Source organism: Paramisgurnus dabryanus, chromosome 2 (genome assembly GCF_030506205.2).
Source record: "Paramisgurnus dabryanus chromosome 2, PD_genome_1.1, whole genome shotgun sequence".
NCBI classification, from domain to species: domain Eukaryota; kingdom Metazoa; phylum Chordata; class Actinopteri; order Cypriniformes; family Cobitidae; genus Paramisgurnus; species Paramisgurnus dabryanus.
Genome location: NC_133338.1, coordinates 6500187 through 6522610, shown reverse-complemented (window position 1 = coordinate 6522610; position 22424 = coordinate 6500187). Strand labels below are relative to the sequence as shown.

The following is a 22424-nucleotide window of genomic DNA, read 5'->3' as shown; positions in this document are numbered from 1 at the left end:
TCAAATCCCCTTTGTTTGGCCTTTGCTAGGGACAACTTCCTCAATCTGGCGTAACCTTTCCGGACAACATGTGCTAAGTGCTGTCTGATCACAACACACTTTTTTTCACACAGGAAACATGAACACATGTTACTGTACACTCGCCTAAAGGATTATTAGGAACACCTCTTCAATTTCTCATTAATGCAATTATCTAATCAACCAATCACATGGCAGTTGCTTCAATGCATTTAGGGGTGTGGTCCTGGTCAAGACAATCTCCTGAACTCCAAACTGAATGTCAGAATGGGAAAGAAAGGTGATTTAAGCAACTTTAAGCGTGACATGGTTGTTGGTGCCAGACGGGCCGGTATGAGTATTTCACAATCTGCTCAGTTACTGGGATTTTCACGCACAACCATTTTTAGGGTTTACAAAGAATTATGTGAAAAGGGGAAAACATCCAGTATGCGGCAGTCCTGTGGGCTAAAATGCCTTGTTGATGCTAGAGGTCAGAGGAGAATGGGCCGACTGATTCAAGCTGATAGAAGAGCAACTTTGACTGAAATAATCACTCGTTACAACCGAGGTATGAAGCAAAGCATTTGTGAAGCCACAACACGCACAACCTTGAGGCGGATGGGCTACAACAGCAGAGGACCCCACCAGGTACCACTCATCTCCACTACAAATAGGAAAAAGAGGCTACAATTTACACAAGCTCACCAAAATTGCACAGTTGAAGACTGGAAAAATGTTGCTTGGTCTTCTATATAGACATTCAGATGGTGGAGTCAGAATTTGGCATAAACAGAATGAGAACATGGATCCATCATGCCTTGTTACCACTGTGCAGGCTGCTGCTGGTGGTGTAATGGTGTTGGGGATGTTTTCTTGGCACACTTTAGGCACCTTAGTGCCAATTGGGCATCGTTTAAATGCCACAGCCTACCTGAGCATTGTTTCTGACCATGTCCATCCCTTTATGATCACCATGTACCCATCCTCTGATGGCTAGCATAATGCACCATGTCACAAAGCTCGAATCATTTCAAATTGGTTTCTTGAACATGACAATGAGTTCACTGCACTAAAATGGCCCCCACAGTCACCAGATCTCAACCCAATAGAGCATCTTTGGGATGTGGTGGAACGGGAGCTTCGTGCCCTGGATGTGCTTCCAACAAATCTCAACTGGAAGATGCTATCCTATCAATATGGGACAACATTTCTAAAGAAAGCTTTCAGCACCTTGTCGAATCAATGCCACATAGAATTAAGGATGTCAAACACAGTATTAGTATGGTGTTCCTAATAATCCTTTAGGTGAGTGTATATTGCGCACTGTAAACACAATCATAGCTTCGAAAACACACACAAAAAATGGCACCTTGAACTATTGTGTTACATGCTAAATTGAGAGAATGGCATGCAGTCAATTACTTCAATTTCATATAAAATAGTCTTGTCAAATATTGAGTCAATGAGATGTTACCTAGGTCCATTTGTCATGCTGGAAAAGAAGGTCAAGCAGATTGCATTGTGGGATGCAGCATCCACCGCAGTGCGCTCCGGTTGTTTACCTCACTCTTTTTGCTGATGTAGATCTGCTAGGAATTCCTTGATGCAGAAAACAATTCTGCGGTATGACACTATGCTTAAATCCGCATCTATCGGTGAGAAAGTTTGTTATAAAAAAATGTAAAAGGTTTTAAACATTGTTTGCTTTCTAAACCATTGCTGTAGTAAAATGATCCAACCCAACTCTCATAGATGCTCATGTAGTCTTAATTTGTGGGACATTGAGCTTCTTTTTATTGGGACCCTGATGTGGTTTATGATCTGATGTGGTTCGTGGTCTAATAAAACACAGTTACTACAGTCACATTTACTTCAGCTGTCAAACCATTAACTCTAGGTCTGATTTTTTGGGGTTGTAAATAGGTCTCTTTAAATGTGGGAATAGTAGCGCCCTTGTTTGACCGATCCGTGGCTTTTCCCTAAAACAGGAAAGCAGTTTCTGGAGAATGTGTGTTGCCGCTGGGGAGGAGGGGCTACATGTGGGCGATAACAAACTCCTGTCCAATGACAATGGCGGCACTGTTGGTCAAGATCTGCACAGGTAATAATCACCTAATTTTTACTGTTTTGCCAACAAATGTCCCATTCACATGTTCCCATGAAAAATGCATGCATGTGCACGCTCAAACACACACACACGCAAAGCTCTGCATATTATAGTGTGAATGTAAGTGCTTTGTTCTCTGTCTCTAGGGACACTTATATCTACTTTGGAGACAGACTTACCCCATTTAACGGACAGATTGTAAACGATCAAACTAAACTGGAGCCTGATCCAGAGAAAAAGAGAACCACCAGTACTGAAGTAAGACTTTATAAGTTTCATATCTATATTCAAACTGATCAAAGGGTTTTTCTGAGAACAGTGACTACTTCTTACAAGTATCATGAACAAAATTTTATTTTAAATATTTGATTCATGGAAATCTTTGCTCATGTCTCCTGATCAGTGGCAGCCGGTAAGAAAGATCTAAGGCATTGAATAAAATGGAAGTCAATGGTGCCCCAGATCTGTTTGGTTCTTTACATTTTTAAATGTAGGCTATTTTTCGATGAACTATCCAAGTGTTGTTTTCAGAACAAAAAATGTAGTAAACAATACAAAAATGACTAATGAGATTCGAAAAAAATATTTTTATTACCCAATGGGAAAACAGTTTTTTCGTGTTTCCTGTAGCTCGATACTCTATGTCAACTATAGACATAAATATGTTCATTTGATTTCTCCTAAGGGATTTCAGGAGTGAAATCTGAGATGTTTTTTGTGCTTTTAGATCAGGAAACATCTATTCTGGGTGTTCTTGTAATGTCAGTGATCCCAAATAACTTCACTCCTACACTCTGTGCTATGCTTCTGATAGCAGGCGTACATCGCTATGAAAGCCATTCAGTGATTTATTTCAGACTAAACATGTGTTGTTCTCAACAGATGAAAAATAAAATGGCCTGAATGTCCTTTAGTTGAGAATGGTTCTAATCAGCCTTAAAGGGCACCTATTATGCCCAAGATGTAATCTAAGTCTCAGGTGTGGTCAGTATGTGCTTGTAAAGTTTTAGCTCAAATTATGTCCAAATGCCCCTATTTGAGTAGAAGCAAAAACTGTTTTTGTGCGTGTACCTTTAAATGCAAATGAGCTACTGCACCTAGACTCCCTTATCAAAATGGACAGTGAGTGCTTTTAGGTAAAATATATCTGATTCCTGTGAATACAGTCTTTCCCTTTTCCCTGGCTGGAGAGACAATGGGGCTCATTTACATCTCATTTAGCTAAGCCATACCCCCTGTAAAGCCGTTTTGAGATACAGATGTTCTAGCATCATATGTAGTATTTTATTGCAGAAGTCCGAATGACAACATGCAAAAATAAACAGGACTTTTACCTTTGTGGGGATCACAAGTCGAATCCAGTCTGTTTCAGATGTGTGAATCATCCAATGATTTTTGTCCACAAATGCGTATAATCCGTGAAATATAGATATATAGTCTATTGTTTACATCAGATTTTGCTTGAACTTCTGGTAATAGAATATAATATACAATCTGAGGACTATTTACATCGTAACATGTAAGGGTTTATCAGATTACACTCCGTCAAACACATGAACCCGCCTTCAAAGTTTGTATTTAAAATAGGGAGGTAGTATAATAGATAATCCAAAAACAGCACAGTCGAAAACGTGATGTCCTTAAGAGATGTTACCAATCGCTCGCTCGTTCCTCCATCAGCCAATGACTTCATGGAAAATATTGATAGACAAAACATGTAGCCAATTATATAAAGAATTCAACGATCTCTGTGTAACTTATATGAGTTTGACTTCATGCTGCGCTGCAAGACGTCAAAGTACCGCGAGAGCGAGTCGAAATTAAACTACGCCGTAAGATTTCTTGAAGAGCTCTTGCGGTACTTTGACGTCATCCGACTGCGGCGCCCCATAAAGTCAGTGACGCGGCTGACGTACGATGCGGCTGACTGTTATTTGTTCCGCCCCAGCTTCTTTTATTTTTCTTTTGTTTTGTGCGCCCGAGCTTCATTTACAGTCTGGGGAGACGCACGCTAAAAGTTTGAAAAAATAAATAAAACTAAGCAAACACGTCTGAGGAACGGGCAGCCGCGTCACTACAGTCACGTGACTTCATGCGGTTCAGAGCCGGAAAAGAAGACAATGCTGAATAAAGTCGTAATTCTTGCTATTTTTGGACCAAACTATATTTTCGATGCTTCAACACATTCTTACTGACCCACTGATGTCACATGGACTACTTTGATGATGTTTTTATTAACTTTCTGGACATGGAAACCGTACATAGATTTTCAATGGAGGAGACAGAAAGCTCTCTGACTAAATCTAACGTTAAATCATCTTAAACTGTGTTCCGAAGATGAACGGAGCTCTTCCGAGTTTAGAACGACATAAGGGTGAGTCATTAATGATATTATTTTCAGTTTTGGGCGAACTATCCCTATTCAGTAGTCACGCTGTTCCCTTTGGGGGCGGATATACACACAGACAATGACGCCCCCCGCTGCACGCTAGAATCTCCGGAAAAACAAGCCGATTTCAACCGCAAAATGTACGCTTTTAAATATACAAAAACTGCTATCTCACACATGGAGAGGCTTCTTTGTGATCTCAACTATCAGATTCTGCAATAAAACGAAAATCACAAATTTTGAAAAAAAAACTTTGTTTCTCATTTTCTCGAAACTTGTGCTGCCAACTTGTGTCACTGGTTTCCGTTACGGGTCACATTTATATCCAAACATCTAAAAGTGGATTTTGCATAACAGATGCCCTTTAATACAAAAATATGGTAAAACATTCTGAGTTGATTTAACTTAACTCTTTCCCCGCCACTGACGAGTTATCTCGTCAATTAAGAGAAAATGTGTATGTTTTGAATCTGATCTCTAACAAAATTCCTTTTCAAAAATGTATAAGCAGAGAAAAAATATAGATAGGATTAAAAGTTTTTTTTCCCGTTTTGTTTGTTTGTTTATTGTTTGTTTGAGAGCAGAGGGTCTGTTCTTTCATTTAATATATTTGGATGTTTATATATTTTCAGATTTTTTTTTTTTTGTGAAACTTTTGTCAAAAAATGCTGGCGGGGCAAATTAAAAAAAATGGCTGGCGGGGAATGAGTTAAGAGAAAACGCTTCTTTGCCAATGACGATTGTGCTTTTATGGCAATTTATATTTCTGCTACTACCCACTACATAAAATAAATGTAAGAGCTGTCCAAACTCGAAACAACTTGCACTGACATATCTTAAAATACATCAGTGCCCTTTGTTTTGCCTCAAAATGACAGAATTGATGGTCATATGATCAAACCAAAAAGAACAAAGTGGTGCCTATAAATAGCAGTCCCTCTCCTCTGTCCCATGACAATTTTTTCAGCATCCCTCCACTCTCAATTAGTTTCATTTATCCCATTTAAAGAGGGGGAAGTACTCTGGGTTCGGGCAAAAATTCCGAGCTCAGAGCCCTCTCCTCGGACAGCATGCCATTGCCAAGTATGCGTTATCTCATTTTCTTATCGATTACATGTTAATGCGAACTCATGAACTATCTGTATATTCGATATGTAAATGTATCGTCTTTTATAAATGCTTTGTCTTTTTTACTAGAAAACAAGACACATGTTATAAGTCAGACTTTAAGTCATTCACTGAATCTGTTCAGCCAAGAAAGACACTCTGCAGATTTATTAGGTGGTAGAAACTGATTTAATCCAGGACTGGAAAAGAGAAACAGAAACGCATGTGTCCTGTCTTACAGTACGATTCAACACACATTTTAAGAAAGATGGTCCTGTTATGTTAATAATTGTTTTCTGTTGTGTTTATACCGCAGGATTTCTTTCCATGTGAGAGCAGAACTCTGTTTACAAAGGTGAATGAATCAGACAGGCTTGGCTACAGTTATGGAGAAAAGGAGTCGATCGGAAACAATAATAACCTAAAGGTGCATAGAAACCTTTTTTTTTATTCTGCGCGATGTGTGCTGTATTAAGCCAGATTAGAGTCATGTCGTCATATGGTGTTTCGAAAACTAAAGTTACACAATGGATAATTTCAGCTCTTAAAGGGCACCTAAATTATTTTACCCCTTTTTAAAAGATTAAGCGTGTACATAATGTGTCTGTGTAGTTTCAGCTCAAAATACCCCACGTATAATTTATTATAGCATGTCCAAAATGCCCCTATTTGGGTGGGAGCAAAAATGTGCTGTTTTTGTGTCCGTACCTTTAAATGCATATGAGCTACAGCTCCTCACTCCCTTACCAAGAGAGACGATGTGAACGCTTTCGGTGTAAATAGATCTGATTCATGTAAATACAGTATGAGACAATCTTACTTCACTACTGAGATATGGCGGACAGCGTACAACTTGCTGAGGGCGGAACCTATGGTAATGCAGGAGTGTCAATCAGTGTCCATGGGCGGGGCTTTATCAGTGTGACGTCACATTAACAAGAGAATAAAAGTGGTCTGTCTAATGAGACTGCTTTGGTTTAATGGGGATTTTTTTCACTCTAGGGTTGCTGTGTTCACACACACTGCCAACACATATTTATGTCCAACACCTTGTTAAAGTCAATTTTGGGTAATAGGTGCCCTTTAAGTTTAACTGAATGATACATGACATGTTTAATGTTATAGTAATTTAGGCAATGTATACACACCTGTGTCGGTACACCAATGGATTTCTAAATGAATGTTTTAAGATTAGCAACTATAAACATCATCATTTGTGTCATTTTTGATATGTATACGGGTCATTCTACAAAAAAAGGTGGAAATGCTTGTCCCTTGCTTTTGCAGACCCCTTAATCATTTAATTTGACCCAATAATCCCATAATGATAAATATTTAATAAATATAGACTGTCCTTAGAATGATGAAAGTTTATTTATTTAAATTTCTTTTTTTTTTCCTTTTTTCCTTTTTTTTAAATGTCTGGTCCTGAAAATTGCCCTGTCCCTTTGATCATACATGGAAGTTGAACTGTGTACTTATTATTTAAAACCATGTTTTTTATAAAACAAATCTAATTTACATTAACCTTTAACCCTGTATGAATTTACTACAACACTAAAATTGTAAAAATACACTATTAATATGAATAATATCGAATAAATATTTGTCCCCCAAATTTATGTCATTGGTGTTACCCTACCCAAAGCACTTTTATTTTGAAACAATGCATCAGCTCTTTGAAGTTTTTCATGGGTCAAAAGGGTCAGTGAAAGAAGTGCAGTGGAGGAAGGCAAAAGGTTTTTGAGATGTCTTACCTTATTTGTATAAAATATCATGATATATCTAAGAAGTTTGAGATAAGTTTTTTTGGATGTCTTTAGTGTGACTCTTTTTTTTATAGCTGGGAGTGTAAAGATCTTTACATAAAAATACATTATACTGAATAAGTATGTTACATCTCTGATGAAATACCACATGACTAATGGCAGCCATTTTGTTAAAATGTTAGTTTTTTCTGTAAATTGTCATTGGTGTTACCGTCATTAGTGTTACTTCTCTAATGAGTACTTACTAAGCACTATTCCTTTAACTGACCAACATAAAAGCATAAAAACAAAACAAGATGGAAAAATTTATGAAAGTTTATAAGTTTTATCATATTCATTCTCTATAATTATATTCTAATTTTGTCATTGGTGTTACATTGTGTCATTGGTGTTAAACCAAGTTTTGGTGTTATGAATGTATTTTCTTGTACTTTCTAGTAATATTTTGTTGTTGATATGATGTAAGACATTGTTGATATTTCAATTTTTGCATTAAAGCCTTTTTGGTTGAATATTTTAGTTTTTGTTGGTTTTAAAGAAAAAAGTAAAAATGAGAATCAAATAATTTCATACAATGTTGGGTAAAGATAAGAATTTAATTAAACAAATATTAATAATCAATTATTTTTCTTGCTGTTATCATTCCTCTACTCAACCTTTAACTAAATACACAAACTGTAATGAGAAATTTTTTTTAGTACCAACATTAATGTTGTTTAAATCACAGGTAACACCAATGACAAATAAATGACTCATGGATTCTTTATAAAAATGTGTTAAAAAGTAAAAAATAGATTATTAAGCTCCCCGTTTTGCGGATTCATAGCTTTGACAAGTTAATTAATGCTATTAAAGAAGTTTTGGGTATGTTGAAAGAAGTTCATTTAAGCAAATTTCCATCACCAGAATTCCACCTTTTCTGTAGAATGACCCATACATTATGATATGACCACCTGGCAATAATTTCAGACTGTGTGTTTGTGTAGATGCCATTAATTAGGGTTTCAGAAGATAACAACAAGAACTGTGAAGATGAGAGCGATGATCTGAACTGTCAAGAGACGTCCTGCAAGCGATCTCGTTCCAACTCCACCAGTAAGACATATCTGCATGCATGTTTCTTACATATAGGCCTGGTTTCGCAGACTAGGCCTAGGTAAAGCCAGGACTAGGCCTTACTTAAATTAAGATGTTTAAGTATCTTTTATCAACATGCCTTAGAAAAAGACGTTACTTGTGTGCAGTGGCGAGTCCAATGACTTCTCTTCCGAGGGGCGCGAATTTCAAATATGTGTTTGGAGTGTCGTATGTGGCTTGTCATGTCAAAATATGTATCTGGTGCATCATGTGAACCTATGTGCACCATGCGTCATGTCAAAATACATGCCTGCTGCGCGTGTCAAAAAGGTTTATGATAAAAGAGACGCACATGTTCATTAAATACTTGCAAGACGCTAACGGTACATTCACATGGTTCGTAAGCGTTAACGATTCCCATTTACTTTTAATGGGTGACGTCAAGCGTTGGCGAACTGAATTGTGGATCCGTCAGCGCCGGTTCACTGCCGTTGCTCGCGGCAGAAGTTGAACATTTCTCAACTTTTCAAGCGGCAACGCGAGCGTCAGCCAATCAGATTGCCTTATGCAAATAACCTAGGCAGAGCCAGCCATTTACGTTTGTGGAAGACCTGAGCATTAACGCTTACGCCCCGTGTGAATGTATTGTAACTTAACACTAAACTCTGATTACAAGAGATTAAGCGAGTATCTGGCAAATGAGAGCATCACTTTTATCATAAACCGCTTCTAAGCGTCTGCAGCAGGCACGCATTTTGACATGACGCATGAAGCACATAGGTTCACATGACGCGTCAACGGGCTGTGTATATGTTTAGACGAGTTTCGCATCGTGCACCCTCCAAAAAAGAGTCACCGTCCGCCACTGCTGGTGTGTATCTTGGGACAAATCCATGGCACTGGCATATTTTAAGATCTGTCAATGCAAGTTATTTTCTTTTCAGACAGTTCCAGCATGTGTCTTAGTGTAAGACTAGCCTTAAGCCCTGTCTGTGAAACCGGGGGATTGTGTTCGGATGGTGTCAGATAAAGGGGACTTCTATCAAGTACATGTTGATAATATATGACCTGGAGATATTCATCACAGGTTTCATAAAATTCCCCCGCCTATTCACGCAGCACAGTACTGCGAAGACTGAGTACTATTACATCTTTATTCTAGCGAACACATCCTGAAAATAAACATATGGTGTGCTTTTCTTGCTTCATAACAGTAAACTGATTCATGCTCACATTGTCCCACTGTGCATGTAAAGGACAATGTCTTACATAACTTCACAAGTCCACATGGTTTTAGGCGTTCACCCATACTGGATCGGAGACTTGGACAGCATCATTATGAAGACGCCAGAGCTGTTCCCGTGTCATACGCACTCTACTGCAGGCTTTTACGGCAACCGGAAGTCTCTTTCTCAACAGCTGGAGTTTCCTCATAGCATTCCACAGGTGAGGGTGGCTGACCGGATCTGATCTCCGGGTCATGATTTCATCTTTTATAGTTTGTAGGATGTTTTATCCACTGCTAAAAAGCTTTTGTGAAACAGAAAGGTTCTGGATGTTAATGGAAGCAAAGAGGCAAACACAGAACCGACACCTTTTAGAAAACTTTATTTTAAAAGTGTACGTGACATTTATATATCAACACTTTCAGTAATCAGTAATAGAGAGCCGCAGGGATGATGTTTTTTTGTAGGCAAAACCCGAATCCAGCATTTTAGCACTTCCGGTTCCATTGTCCCAAAGTCAATAGGTTTTTTAATTTGGTTTTGGTTTTGATGGAGGGGTCAAATTGACCCTAATTGGATTCAATGCTATTCCCTTAAAGGATAATTCCGGTATTTAACACTTGAGTCTCATTTCTGGTTTGAACTTCAGGATGAACTTCAGTGATGGACACAGAAATTTTGACAATGGGTCGTGTCTTGACTTTTTGACTCGTTTAGACTCATCTCTTAACTGATTCAGAATAGAAGTCAATGACCATGCACAAACATGTCATTAAAACAACACTTAACGTTCATTTTCAAAACTGTGCTACTCACCGAGTGGTTTGTGGTGTTCGTTGATGATTAAAAACAAGTTGTGTAGCGAAATACAGTTTCTGTCGTGTTTTATTTGGCATTTTGTAAAATTCCATTGACTTCTCTTGGAAGACTCATTGCTCGCTGATATATCACTCCGCTGCCGGGAAACAGTAAAGGGTCTGTTTACATGTGGTTGTAGTTTTTTCCCTCGGTTTCTCTCAGAAGAAATTTTTCCCATATTTGATGGCTCAGTGACCAGCTTTAGGTTTGAAGTTGAGCTCGATTGTGACTGTCTATACGCTAGACACCGAGCGTACTTGTATGGCAAAGTGGTTGTCGCCATCAAGTGGTCGGGAGTGTTCTAACGCTTCAGACTCAAATATAGAGCGGAAGTATATACGCGGTTGTGAGGTATCTGAAAAAATAGTTCCACTATAGCAAATAACACGGATTGAAATCATACATTTTGCCAATATATTTGTTTTTAATCATCAACGAACACCACAAACCACTCGGTGAGTAGCACAGTTTTGAAAATGAACGTTAAGTGTTGTTTTAATGACATGTTTGTGCATGGTCATTGACTTCCATTCTGAAGCAGTCAAGAGACGCTTCTAAACGAGTCGAAGTCAAGACACGACCCATTGTCAAAATTTCTGTGTCCTTCACTGTAGTTCATCCAAAACAAACCAGAAATGAGACTCAAAGTGTTAAATACCAGAATTATCCTTCAATATCGCATTGTGAAAAACAAGAAGGAATTAGTTATGAACAGGCACCATTATAGTATCAGTAATTGTCACACATTACAAACACAAATCCTCTAAACAGTGAATCTAGTTTGTGTATCTAATATCTTACCTTTTGTTGTTACAGTCATGTAGTAGAATAAAAACATTTTGAAGTAAATTTTAAGTGATTTAACTCTTTCCCTGCCATTGACGAGTTATCTTGTCAATTAAGAGAAAGCATTTGCATGAAAAAACGTGTTCCTGATGAGTTTTTATGGTTATCTGTAACACCGCAATTATCCACTAGAAGGCCAATTTCTAAAAAAAAACTGAAGCAAAAAATAATTTATTTAGATAATCATTCTGAATCTGATCTCTTACAAAATTCCTTCACAAAAATGCAATTATTTTTTATACCCATATTTAAGAGTTTATAAGCAGAGAGAAAAATATAGATAGGGTGAAACCTTTTTTTTGTTGTTTGCTTATTGTTTGTTTGAAAGCAGTGTGTCTTTCATTTGATATATATATATATATATATATATATATATATATATATATATATGTTTATATATTTTTAGAAGAAAATTTTCCTAGAAGGCATTTTGTAAAACTTTTGTGAAAATCCCAAAAAATGCTGGTGGGCAACTTTAAAAAAAAGGCTGGCGGGGAATAAGTTAATGTTATTGACGTCAGCAATGAGCTTCTCCACTGTGTCATTTCAAACGCATGTGCACTTTAAATTCAAATAGATTTGATTGGCTGTCACTGGTTTATCGTTCATCAGATGAAAAAAACACTCAGCAAGCGATCCCAACGATATCGTTCATTGTATCTTTACACTGCAAATTACTTTCTTAGTATTTTTCTCTTGTTTTCAGTAAAAATATCTAAAAATTCTTAAATTAAGATGCTTTTTCTTGATGAGCAAAATGCCTAAGAAAATAAGTCTAGTTTTGAGACAAAAAATATCAAATTTAAGTGAATTTGTAATTAAAACAAGCAAAAATATCTGCCAATGGGGTGAGAAAAAAAAAAACTAAAAATAAGATTTATTTTTTCTTAAACACTTAATTTAAGCAAAATTTTCTCACCCCATTAGCAGATAATTTTTGGTTGTTGTAAGCACAAATTCACATAAATTGTATAGTTTTTGTCTAAAACGTCATTTTGCTCATTAAGAAAATACATCTTCATTTGAGAATTGTTTTTATTTTTAAAGAAAAAAAAAATACAAAAATACTAAGTAAGAAAGTCATTTTTTGCAGTGCATTCTTAAAATTGTGGTGTGAACTCTGCTATTCTCTTTAAAATAAAAAGATTTTTAAAATGAAATTTTTATAGTTATCTTTATCATTGAAATTTGATTGGCCCTTTACACTGGTATTGTTACCCAATCATATCTGTAGATCATTTACATGTCTATAAATGTCTTAAAGGAACAGCAGCATATAAACAAACAAATTGAAATTATTAAATTTGTCCCTTTGCTTCGACCCTGCTTAGGACTTTTCATAATGTTATCTGAACATTAAACTACCTTTCACAGTTGCGCTTTATGTGATAATGGGATTATTACACTGGTAATCATATAAATGGTCGTTACAGTAAGTGCTCTAAGAATCTCTATTCCTCTAAAAGTGCTCTTCCGAAGTGCTTTCCCGTTCCCATCAGCAAAGTGGCTATATTAATAAATATCACACTGCATGTGTAACACAAATATGACCACAATATATAACTCACATTTGCTCTGCTGAATTTCACAAAATGTAAACCTGTTGGCCATTTATCTGCTTCCCATATTAGTTAGTTGGTTAGTTTGTTTACTGTATCTTCTCTGTTTCTGCAGGCAGTGGTCAGACCATCTCGCTCTCTCAGTTCTGCACATTTGGTCCACTCATGCAGCAGCGTACAAGCTTTTATTATTTCCAACATCGTCCTAATGAAGGGCCACGGCAAGGTTGGAAAACACATCATGATGTCATACACGCAGGCTTTAAGTGTAAAACTTATTTGATTGGTTACATTCGTATTTTTGTCTTGTTTTCAGTAAAAATATCTAAAATTTATAATATAAATAAATGTACAAATAAAATTAAGATGCTTTTTCTTGATAAGCAAAACGACCAAAGAAAATAAGTCTAGTTTTTATACCAAAAATTTCAAATTTAAGTGATTTTGTGCATAAAACAAGCAAAAAATCTGCCAATGGGGTAAGCAAAAAAATCTTGAAAATTTTTCTTAAACTCTAAATTCAAGAAAAATGTGCTTACCCCATTGGCAGATTTTTTATGTACACTGCAAAAAATTATTTTCAAGAAAACAAATTCTTAGTATTTTTGTCTTGTTTTCAGTAAAAATATCTAAAAATTCTTAAATTAAGATGCTTTTTCTTGATGAGCAAAACGACCCAAGAAAATAAGTCTAGTTTTTAGGCCAAAAATATAAAATTGATTTTGTATAAAAAAGTGATTTTGCATAAAACACGCAAAAAAATTGCCAATCGGATAAACACATTTTTCTTGATTTTTTTTTATTTAAGTGTTTAAGAAAATGTTCAAGATTTTTTTGCTTACCCCATTTGCAGATTTTTTTGCTTGTTTTATGCACAAAATCACTTAAATTTGATATTTTTTGTCTAAAACTAGACTTATTTTCTTAGGTAATTCTGTTTATCAATAAAATACATCTTGTTTAAGAATTTTTTGATATATACTAAGAATTTTTTTTCTTGAAAATCATTTTTTGCAGTGTAACTATTAGCTCTATTTAAATTATATTTTAACCCATTGATTTCTAGTCTGGGTCTGCCTATATTACATTCTGTACGCTACATTGTTCCTTTTAAATATTTGGACACTTTAGCCACAATTGAAAATGTATGAAAGTCATTGCATGTATTTAAAACCACTTTTTAAATGGAAAAAAATTACTCAAAGTGATATTCAGCATAAGCTTATATATAATAAATAAACCATAATGTGATGCACTGAATCAAACATGTAAACATGTATTTCAGGGCTTGGGATTCAGTATAGTTGGAGGCAGAGACAGCATGTATGGACCGATGGGGATTTACGTGAAAACCATCTTTCCAGGGGGAGCCGCGGCCGCTGATGGAAGGCTACAGGAAGGTGGACTTGCTAGTTAAATATCACACTGTAATTGGTAATGGATGAGCATATCTATCAGGATCTATCCAGACGGGATGTTCGAAATGATGCATTAGCCGGAAGCGGGCCGAAATATTATATTAGGTAACTCTATTACTGTTTCTGGTTTACAGGAGATGAAATACTGGAACTGAATGGCGAATCGCTGCACGGTTTGACCCATGAAGATGCATTACAGAAGTTTAAAGTGAGTGACCTCACCTCCATAGGTGCATTTTAAATGTGATTTATTATTACATGATGAACGTATTTATTTATAAACTAATATGTGTTATTAAACGCCGATGACTAGACTGAGATGGAAAATAGTTTTGTGTGCCGATGTTGAGGAGAAATTGAATCATGATACAATGTTTTAAATTTAGCTAATGGTGTACTACAGTGCTGTTGCTAGCTAAAATTTAATCAAATTAACCAAAATGTTTTATGAACAAACATGCAGAGGAAATTTTAAACGATCGCTGTCCCTGTAACTCAATTGGTAGAGATTTTCGTTAGCAGTAATGCTCCTGGGTTAGTTGCCAAGGACCAAGGAAGTACACATACTGATTAAATTAGCGGGATTTTGTTCGTATTTTACAGGTTAGGTAATTTATATGAATTCGTACAAAGTTCATCATACAAAAACGTATGATTATTCGAAAAATAAAAACAATTGTGGAACCCCACCCCTAACCCCAATATCGCAGGGGCGAAAGCATAACAATAACGTACAAATGTAAATGTTGAATTAACTCATTCCCCGCCAGGCTTTTTTTTAAAGTTGCCCGCCAGCATTTTTTGTGATTTTCACAAAAGTTTCACAAAATGCCTTTCAGGAAAATTTTCTTCTATAAATATATAAACATACAAATATATCAAATGAAAGAACAGACCCTCTGCTTTCAAACAAACAAACAAAACAGGGGGAAAAGAAAAACGTTATATCCTATCTTTTTAAAACGTATCCGTACTAGTGAGCGGAGTAATAATGCAACCTACAGTAATGATGAGAGAAACAAAGCTTTTTGAAGCTTTGAATCAATTGAAACAATTGCTTAAAAAATGTAATCAGTTTTTCGAAGCGTTCGAAACACCACACACGCTGTTGACACCTGCTGGTCAAAATAGTGTAAAAGCAGGGGCACGTTCAATCTCACACCGGTGCGCAACGTTTTGCTACGGTTTCCGGGTTGAACGACATGTTTCCTGGAAACGGTGTGCAACGGAATCCAACAGGTTTTAAAAGCGTTTTCTCTTGTTTGGTGGGTGTGTCAGAAATGTCAGCTCAATCAGCGGCAAGATGTATTAAACCACGCGATAGTAAAGAGACAGCTCGCTCAATGGGTTCAAGTTGGAATGTTGTCTTTCATTCTGGACGGCAAGGTCAGTGACTGTAACATCGAGGGTATTTTACAGTATTAAACACACATTTATAACGATTTCATCAGGCTTCAGAAACATTTAAAAAAGAACACAAAGAATGGCCTCTCAGCTACCGTAGTTGCAACTCTTGCGTCATCACAACAGGGTGTTCAATGCATCACCGTTTCAGTTTAATAAACGTTGTGCAACGTTCTGTCGGGGCTGAACGCAGCCCAGTTCTGTCCAAACAGTTTACACTTTTTACAACACCCCCTAGTGGTGAATCATCGGATTTTCGAAACGTTTCGAAACAGTTATGACGTAATGAAGCCTCGTTGAAGCAGTGCTTGAAAACCGACCATCACTAACCTACAGTATATGTAACGTAACGTAATTCTAAGTTAAACTAACGTCAGCTGACTCCCAATGTATAATGTATATAATTATACATAAAATTGGTAATATCACAAATGTCCGTATGCGTACTGTGATTATGTGTGAATGTCATCTACTGTATGTCCCCAAGCAATAACCTGTGCATCTCTATCTGAAGCAAGTGAAGAAGGGTTTGTTAACGCTGGTGGTGAGGACCAGTCTGCGGGTGGGAGCTCTGCCGGCCAGTCACGGGCAGGTGTCTCAGCTGTGTCGATCCAGATCTCTGAGCTCCAGCACAGGTATAAGCCGAGCCAGCGCTGACCTGGGAGAATATAACTGCCTCAGTAACCCCGCCAAGCCCCAGGACAGGGTCATGATGGAAATCACCCTCCAGAAAGGTGGGTGCACAAGATATCCACTTGTGGGCTGGGCTAAAAATGCTAATTAGGCGAACAAAACTAGGCTTATAATGCAGATTAATGATGAGGTTGGAGCTCAGGTGCAAGTAAAAGTGATTTTTTCTTAGGGTGATAACATGCATTAGCATAAAATGTTTGCAGTTTTCTCATTTATTATATTATTTGGTAATATCACAAATGTCCATATGCGTACTGTGAAGTTAGTATATAGGGTTGCATATTTGCAATGCTTTGGCCAACATCTGTGTTTGTGTTAAGTTTGTTTGTTTCGGGCCTAACACTGTTTCAGATGTGATAAACACTGTGATGAGACAGCTAGCTGTTGCTGAAGCTTCATGTCACACATCATTCGAACGCTTCCCTTTCACGCCCCGCATAACAGCATACATTCAAATACATATCTTTAAAGGGCGCTTGTCAATGCTGGCATGTCCGTATATTCTCGAATAATTTCAAAATATACAAATGGCCAAAAAATGCTGTAATATATTTTAGAATATGTTTACAAATATATATTTTTCACAGATGTATTTTTGTATATTTTGAAATATATTTTTAAAATAAATATTTTTAAAATAGGAAATATATTCACATCGCATTAAAAGAAAAGATTTTTTCATGTTACAAACCTGTAGAGTAAAAACGTTGTATTACCATATATTTAAAATATATTTTGGCCAGGAAAAATAAATATTTTTGCTGTATGGATTGTAAAATTACTTTAAATTAAATTATGCTTGCCCCTTAAATACATTTAGAAATATATTTTGATATTACATTTTTAAACTCACAAATATATTTTATATATTTACTTTCTACAAAATGTATTTCGCCTATATTTAAAACATAATTTTGGTCAGAGAAATGTATTTTTTGCCCTATGGCACAGATTGACTGGGGAATGACGAACTATCTGGGATGATGTGTTGCTCTCAGATTGCTCTTGTGATAGTTTGATATCATATACTGATCTGTCTCCTTAGTAGAAGTAGTTTACGCGAAACAGTATGCAAACGCGTAAGTAGTAACATCGTAAGTCCTATCTTATCGATTTCTAACGACATTGAAGGTAAACACTAATCCTATTCTAATAGCATCACCAAGCTGTGCCGTTGTTGTTTAGCGACCTCTAGTGGTGAAAATTACATCTTGTGCCTTTAAAGGACAAGTTCGGTATTTTAGACTTAAAGCCCTGTTTTCAGATTGTTTATGGTGAAATAGAATGGTTTTGACTGAAATTTCGACTTTTGCGGCTGCCCTGAGATTTTTCGGGTGTTTGTGTTTCATCTCACACCTCTACAATGGGTTTAATGGTGCACTGGAACAATCCTTCCTAAAATGCATTAAACTTTCGTTTACACAGACGTGAAAGTCACCGAGTGGTCAGGGGTGTTCACTGATATGCTCACACAAAAATCGCTGCAAAATACGCATTCCAACAGGTTTTATCGTAGTTTTTACCAACTCCATTGACTTGTATTAGTTGTGCTGTGAGGTGCGGTATTACTCCGCGCCGGGAACTTTGTTTCTATTCTTGCAATTGGCAATGGCGGATTAGCGCCACCACCTGAGCTGGAGTGTTTATAATTCAAGCTCTAAGCGGAAGAATGTACGGGTGTGAGCCGTTTGGAAAAATAGGTCCACAAGTTAACAACGAATGCTAAAACAGCTGTTGGAAAGCATCTTTTGCAGCGATTTTTGTGTGAGCATATCAGTGAACACCCCTGACCACTCGGTGAGTTTCACGTCTTTGTAAACGAAAGTTTAATGCATAGGAAGGATTGTTCCAGTGCACCTATGCACCCATTGTAGAGGTGTGAGGGGAAACACAAACACGCGGAAAATCTCAGGGCAGCCGCAAATGTCGAAATTTCAGTCAAAACCGTTCTATTTCACCATAAACAATCTGAAAACAGGGCTTTAAGTCTAAAATACCGAACTTGTCCTTTAAGTTAACATAATACTTATGTTACAGTAAGGAAGTTTTACAGTGTAAGAATAAAATTCTGTAATCTTTTACTCACTTTCATATTATTTCAAACCTGTATGTTGTCGCTTTTTCTGTGTAACTCAAATATAAGCGACTTTCAGGCTAAATTAACGGCATTATAAAGATTTAAAGAGTGTGTTCATTATAAACATTATCAGCTCATAATTATTTATCAGTTCTTGTTGACAGGCAGGTAAATAAGTGCTGAAATATAGTTTATAAAAGTGCTTATGCAGTCGTTCAGTTTACTGAAGAAGTGACCGGTTTGCGTCACACAAAATGGATGTCAATCATTTTTATCGTCTATTTGTTCAGAGTTTGGTGTAGGTTTAGGTATCGGGCTATGCTGTGTACCTTCAGCTGGGTGCTGTCCGGGAATCTACATTCATACGCTGTCACCAGGATCAGTGGCCCACATGGATGGACGTTTAAGGTACGGACCCAACATTTCGTCTGAACCTAAATGTCATATTCATTTCAACCTAACGTTACTTTAATGTCTTTCTGTGTGTGGCATCAGATGTGGCGATGAGATCATGGAGATTAATGACACGGTGGTTTGTAGCATGACACTAAATGATGTGTACACAGTTCTGAGTCAGTGCAGCCCAGGCCCGGTCCAAATCATCATCAGTCGACACCCCGACCCAAAAGTAGGTTTAAAGTTTTTTCGGTAGGATAATGATTGTGGTCATTCAAAGCTTGAGTATAAACAAATGTAATTTTTTTTATCTAAGTCTAATGGTGCATTCACACCAGATGCGTATAAAGCCTTAAATACAATTGATTTACATGTTAAGTCAATGAAAAGATGCAACAGACATCCTGCGCTGCGAATGAGGTACTGCGAATAATGTGACACAAATTGAGTGTTTCAGGCGTTTGACGCGCGTAACACACAATTCGCACGGGTTCCACACGAAAACGTAACTTTGGCGGATATTTGCACCGCGTTAACCAGTGTTGGGGAAAGTTACTTTTAAAAGTAATGCATTACAATATTAAGTTACTCCCCAAAAACGTAACTAACTGCGTTAAACTTAGTTACTTTTCATGGAAAGTAATGCTTACGTTACTTTTGCGTTACTTTTGCGTTACTTTTTCTTACTTGGCTGAGACTTGATATTTTTCAGGCCTTGCAGGTGTTTTTTATGATCGCAAAAATGTCAAGCTCTGGCCTGCCATCTCCGTTTCTGACTCAAACTGTTTCCGCTCAGGCGCACAGAGTGCGTAATTCTACGTAAATATGTTCAGTTTAATTCAGTACATTATTTTATTTTTAAATTGAATTAATTAAACCGAAAAGTAACTAGCATTACTTTTTTTTAAAAAGTAACTTAAATATTAATGTTACATTTATAAAATATTGCGTTACTTTACTCGTTTCTTCAGAAAAGTAATATTATTACATAATGCGCGTCACTTGTAATGCCGCTTGCTCTAGTAGTGACGTGATTACGGTGTAGTGTAGTGTATATATATTTAGCTAGCTAAAGCCGGCAAATTGAGCGTATTCAAGTCTGAATTTTAACGCACAAATGACACGAATTCCACAAAAGACTGAAGCGGGTTAACTCAAAATGTTCAAGCGTCCAACAATGTGCGAATAGCACAATTTATTCGCTTCATTCGTGTCTGGTTTGAACGCACAGTAAGTTTACGAATGTTGTGTAAATTATGTTTTTGTGTGTATGAAGGTTTCTGAGCAGCAGTTAAATGAGGCCATCGCTCAGGCGGTGGAACACAGTAAACTCAGGAGAGACAGAAGTCAGTGGAGTATGGATGGATTTCACAGCAGTATGTTGTCTGTCTTATCCTTTTATATATTTAAGTCACGTTAAAGGGATATAGTTTGCCCCATAAATGAAAATTCTGTCATCATTTACTTCTCATGTTGTTCTAAAATGGTATGAGTTTCTTTATTGTGTTGAACACGATAGAAAATATTCTGATGAATGATGGTAACCATACAGTCGATGGTACCCATTGACTTTCATAGTAGGAAAAAACAAATACTATGGAAGTCAATGGGTTTATAAAAATATCTTCTTTTGTGTTCAACAGAATAAAGAGACTCATACAGGTTTAGAACAACATGAGGATGATAAAATTATGACAGAATTTTCATTTTTGGATGAACTAACCCTTTAAGTCGCAAAAATTGACTTTGACTCGACTCCCAATTCGCTGGTTTTACAAAAAAATTATATTACTGAATAACCTGATGTGGTTTAAATACAAAAAATTCTCCCATTTGAAGTCTTTTTTCTTCTTTAGTAAAAACACATGGGCATTTGCTCAGACCACAGCGGTTCAATGCCAGTTTTGCATACTTAACAGATTTAAGACAATAATGACTAAACAAGTACAGTACTTTACAAGCATGCAACCACTAAAATGTATCGTCCATCTGTGGAAATGACATCATATGCATGCATTAAAACAATAGCAGTGTTTAATTTAGGAATAGATAGACTCATCATTTGATCATGATACAGTATATTGGTAGTGTGGTTTTATATGGGGGAACACAAATCCGGTTTTCAATCCCGTTTATATACTAAATCAAAATAAAATGTAGTCATTGACAAGGCATTTACAGAAAGAAATAAACTTTTGAAATGAAAGAATGTGACATTAGTATTAAATCGAAAGGGTTTGTAAAAAGGATTTCATACTTGGACTTATCTGAACATATTTTGTTGTTTTTAAGTCACCATTGGACACCATTTTCATTGTAAAGACTTTAAGCTGTAAGGCTAAATATAAAAAGTCCAAAAATTGAATAATAAATGTAAATGCAATTTTAATGTCCAAGTGATGCCTCAAATTTTTATAAACTTAAGACTTGAAGGCTCAAACCTTACCAAGGAGGATTAGGGTCAAGCTGAAATGCGAGAATAAAGTCATTATTTAACGAAAATAAAGTCCGAATAAATATAATTTTGGGAATAAAGTTGTTATTTAACGAGAATAAAGTTGTTATTTAACGAGAATAAAGCCGTTATTTAAGGAGAATAAAGTCGCTATTTAACGAAAATAAAGCCGTTATTTAACGAAAATAAAGTCGCTATTTAACGAAAATAAAGTCGTTATTTAAGGAGAATAGAATAGTTATTTAAGGAGAATAGAATAGTTATTTAACGAGAATAAAGTCGTTATTTAACAAGAATAAAGTTGTTATTTAACGAAAATAAAGCCTTTATTTAAGGAGAATAAAGTCGCTATTTAACGAAAATAAAGCCGTTATTTAACGAAAATAAAGTCGCTATTTAACGAAAATAAAGTCGTTATTTAAGGAGAATAGAATAGTTATTTAACGAGAATAAAGTCGTTATTTAACAAGAATAAAGTCGTTATTTAACGAAAATAAAGCCTTTATTTAACGAAAATAAAGCCTTTATTTAACGAAAGTCGTTATTTAACAAGAATAAAATCCAAATAAATATAATTTTGGGAATAAAGTTGTTATTTAACGAGAATAAAGTTGTTACTTAACAATAATAAAGTTGTTATTTAATGAGAATAAAGCCGTTATTTAACGAAAATAAAGTCATTATTTAAAGAGAATAAAGTCATTATTTAACAAGAATAAAGTCGTTATTTAACGAGAATAAAGTCGTCATTTAACGAAAATAAAGTTATTATTTAACAATAATAGAGTAGTTATTTAACAAAAATAAAGTCGTTATTTAAGGAGAATAAAGCCGTTATTTAACGAAAATAAAGCCTTTATTTAACGAAAATAAAGTCGTTATTTAACGTAAATAAAGTCGTTATTTAAGGAGAATAGAGTAGTTATTTAACGAGAATGAAGTCTTTTTTAATGCGAATGAAGTAATTATTTAATGAGAATTATTTTCGCATTTTAATGACTTTAATCTGCAGATGGTTTTATTTTGGCCCTAATCCTCCTTGG

At 36.0% G+C, this 22424-nt stretch overlaps 1 protein-coding gene across 1 annotated transcript in view; it reads left to right on the top strand.

Annotated features, from left to right (window-relative positions):
* The window catches only part of il16 (interleukin 16), a 47845-nt gene that overhangs the window by 11601 nt on the left and 13820 nt on the right, over positions 1 to 22424 (top strand). The window contains exons 3-14 of the mRNA XM_065294267.2: positions 1989 to 2101; positions 2254 to 2365; positions 5920 to 6030; positions 8359 to 8467; positions 9747 to 9895; positions 13054 to 13164; positions 14224 to 14338; positions 14491 to 14564; positions 16275 to 16494; positions 18821 to 18938; positions 19026 to 19158; positions 20203 to 20302. Coding sequence (XP_065150339.1) covers positions 1989 to 2101; positions 2254 to 2365; positions 5920 to 6030; positions 8359 to 8467; positions 9747 to 9895; positions 13054 to 13164; positions 14224 to 14338; positions 14491 to 14564; positions 16275 to 16494; positions 18821 to 18938; positions 19026 to 19158; positions 20203 to 20302 — 1465 coding nt within the window. The remainder of the gene's footprint in view (positions 1 to 1988; positions 2102 to 2253; positions 2366 to 5919; positions 6031 to 8358; positions 8468 to 9746; positions 9896 to 13053; positions 13165 to 14223; positions 14339 to 14490; positions 14565 to 16274; positions 16495 to 18820; positions 18939 to 19025; positions 19159 to 20202; positions 20303 to 22424) is intronic.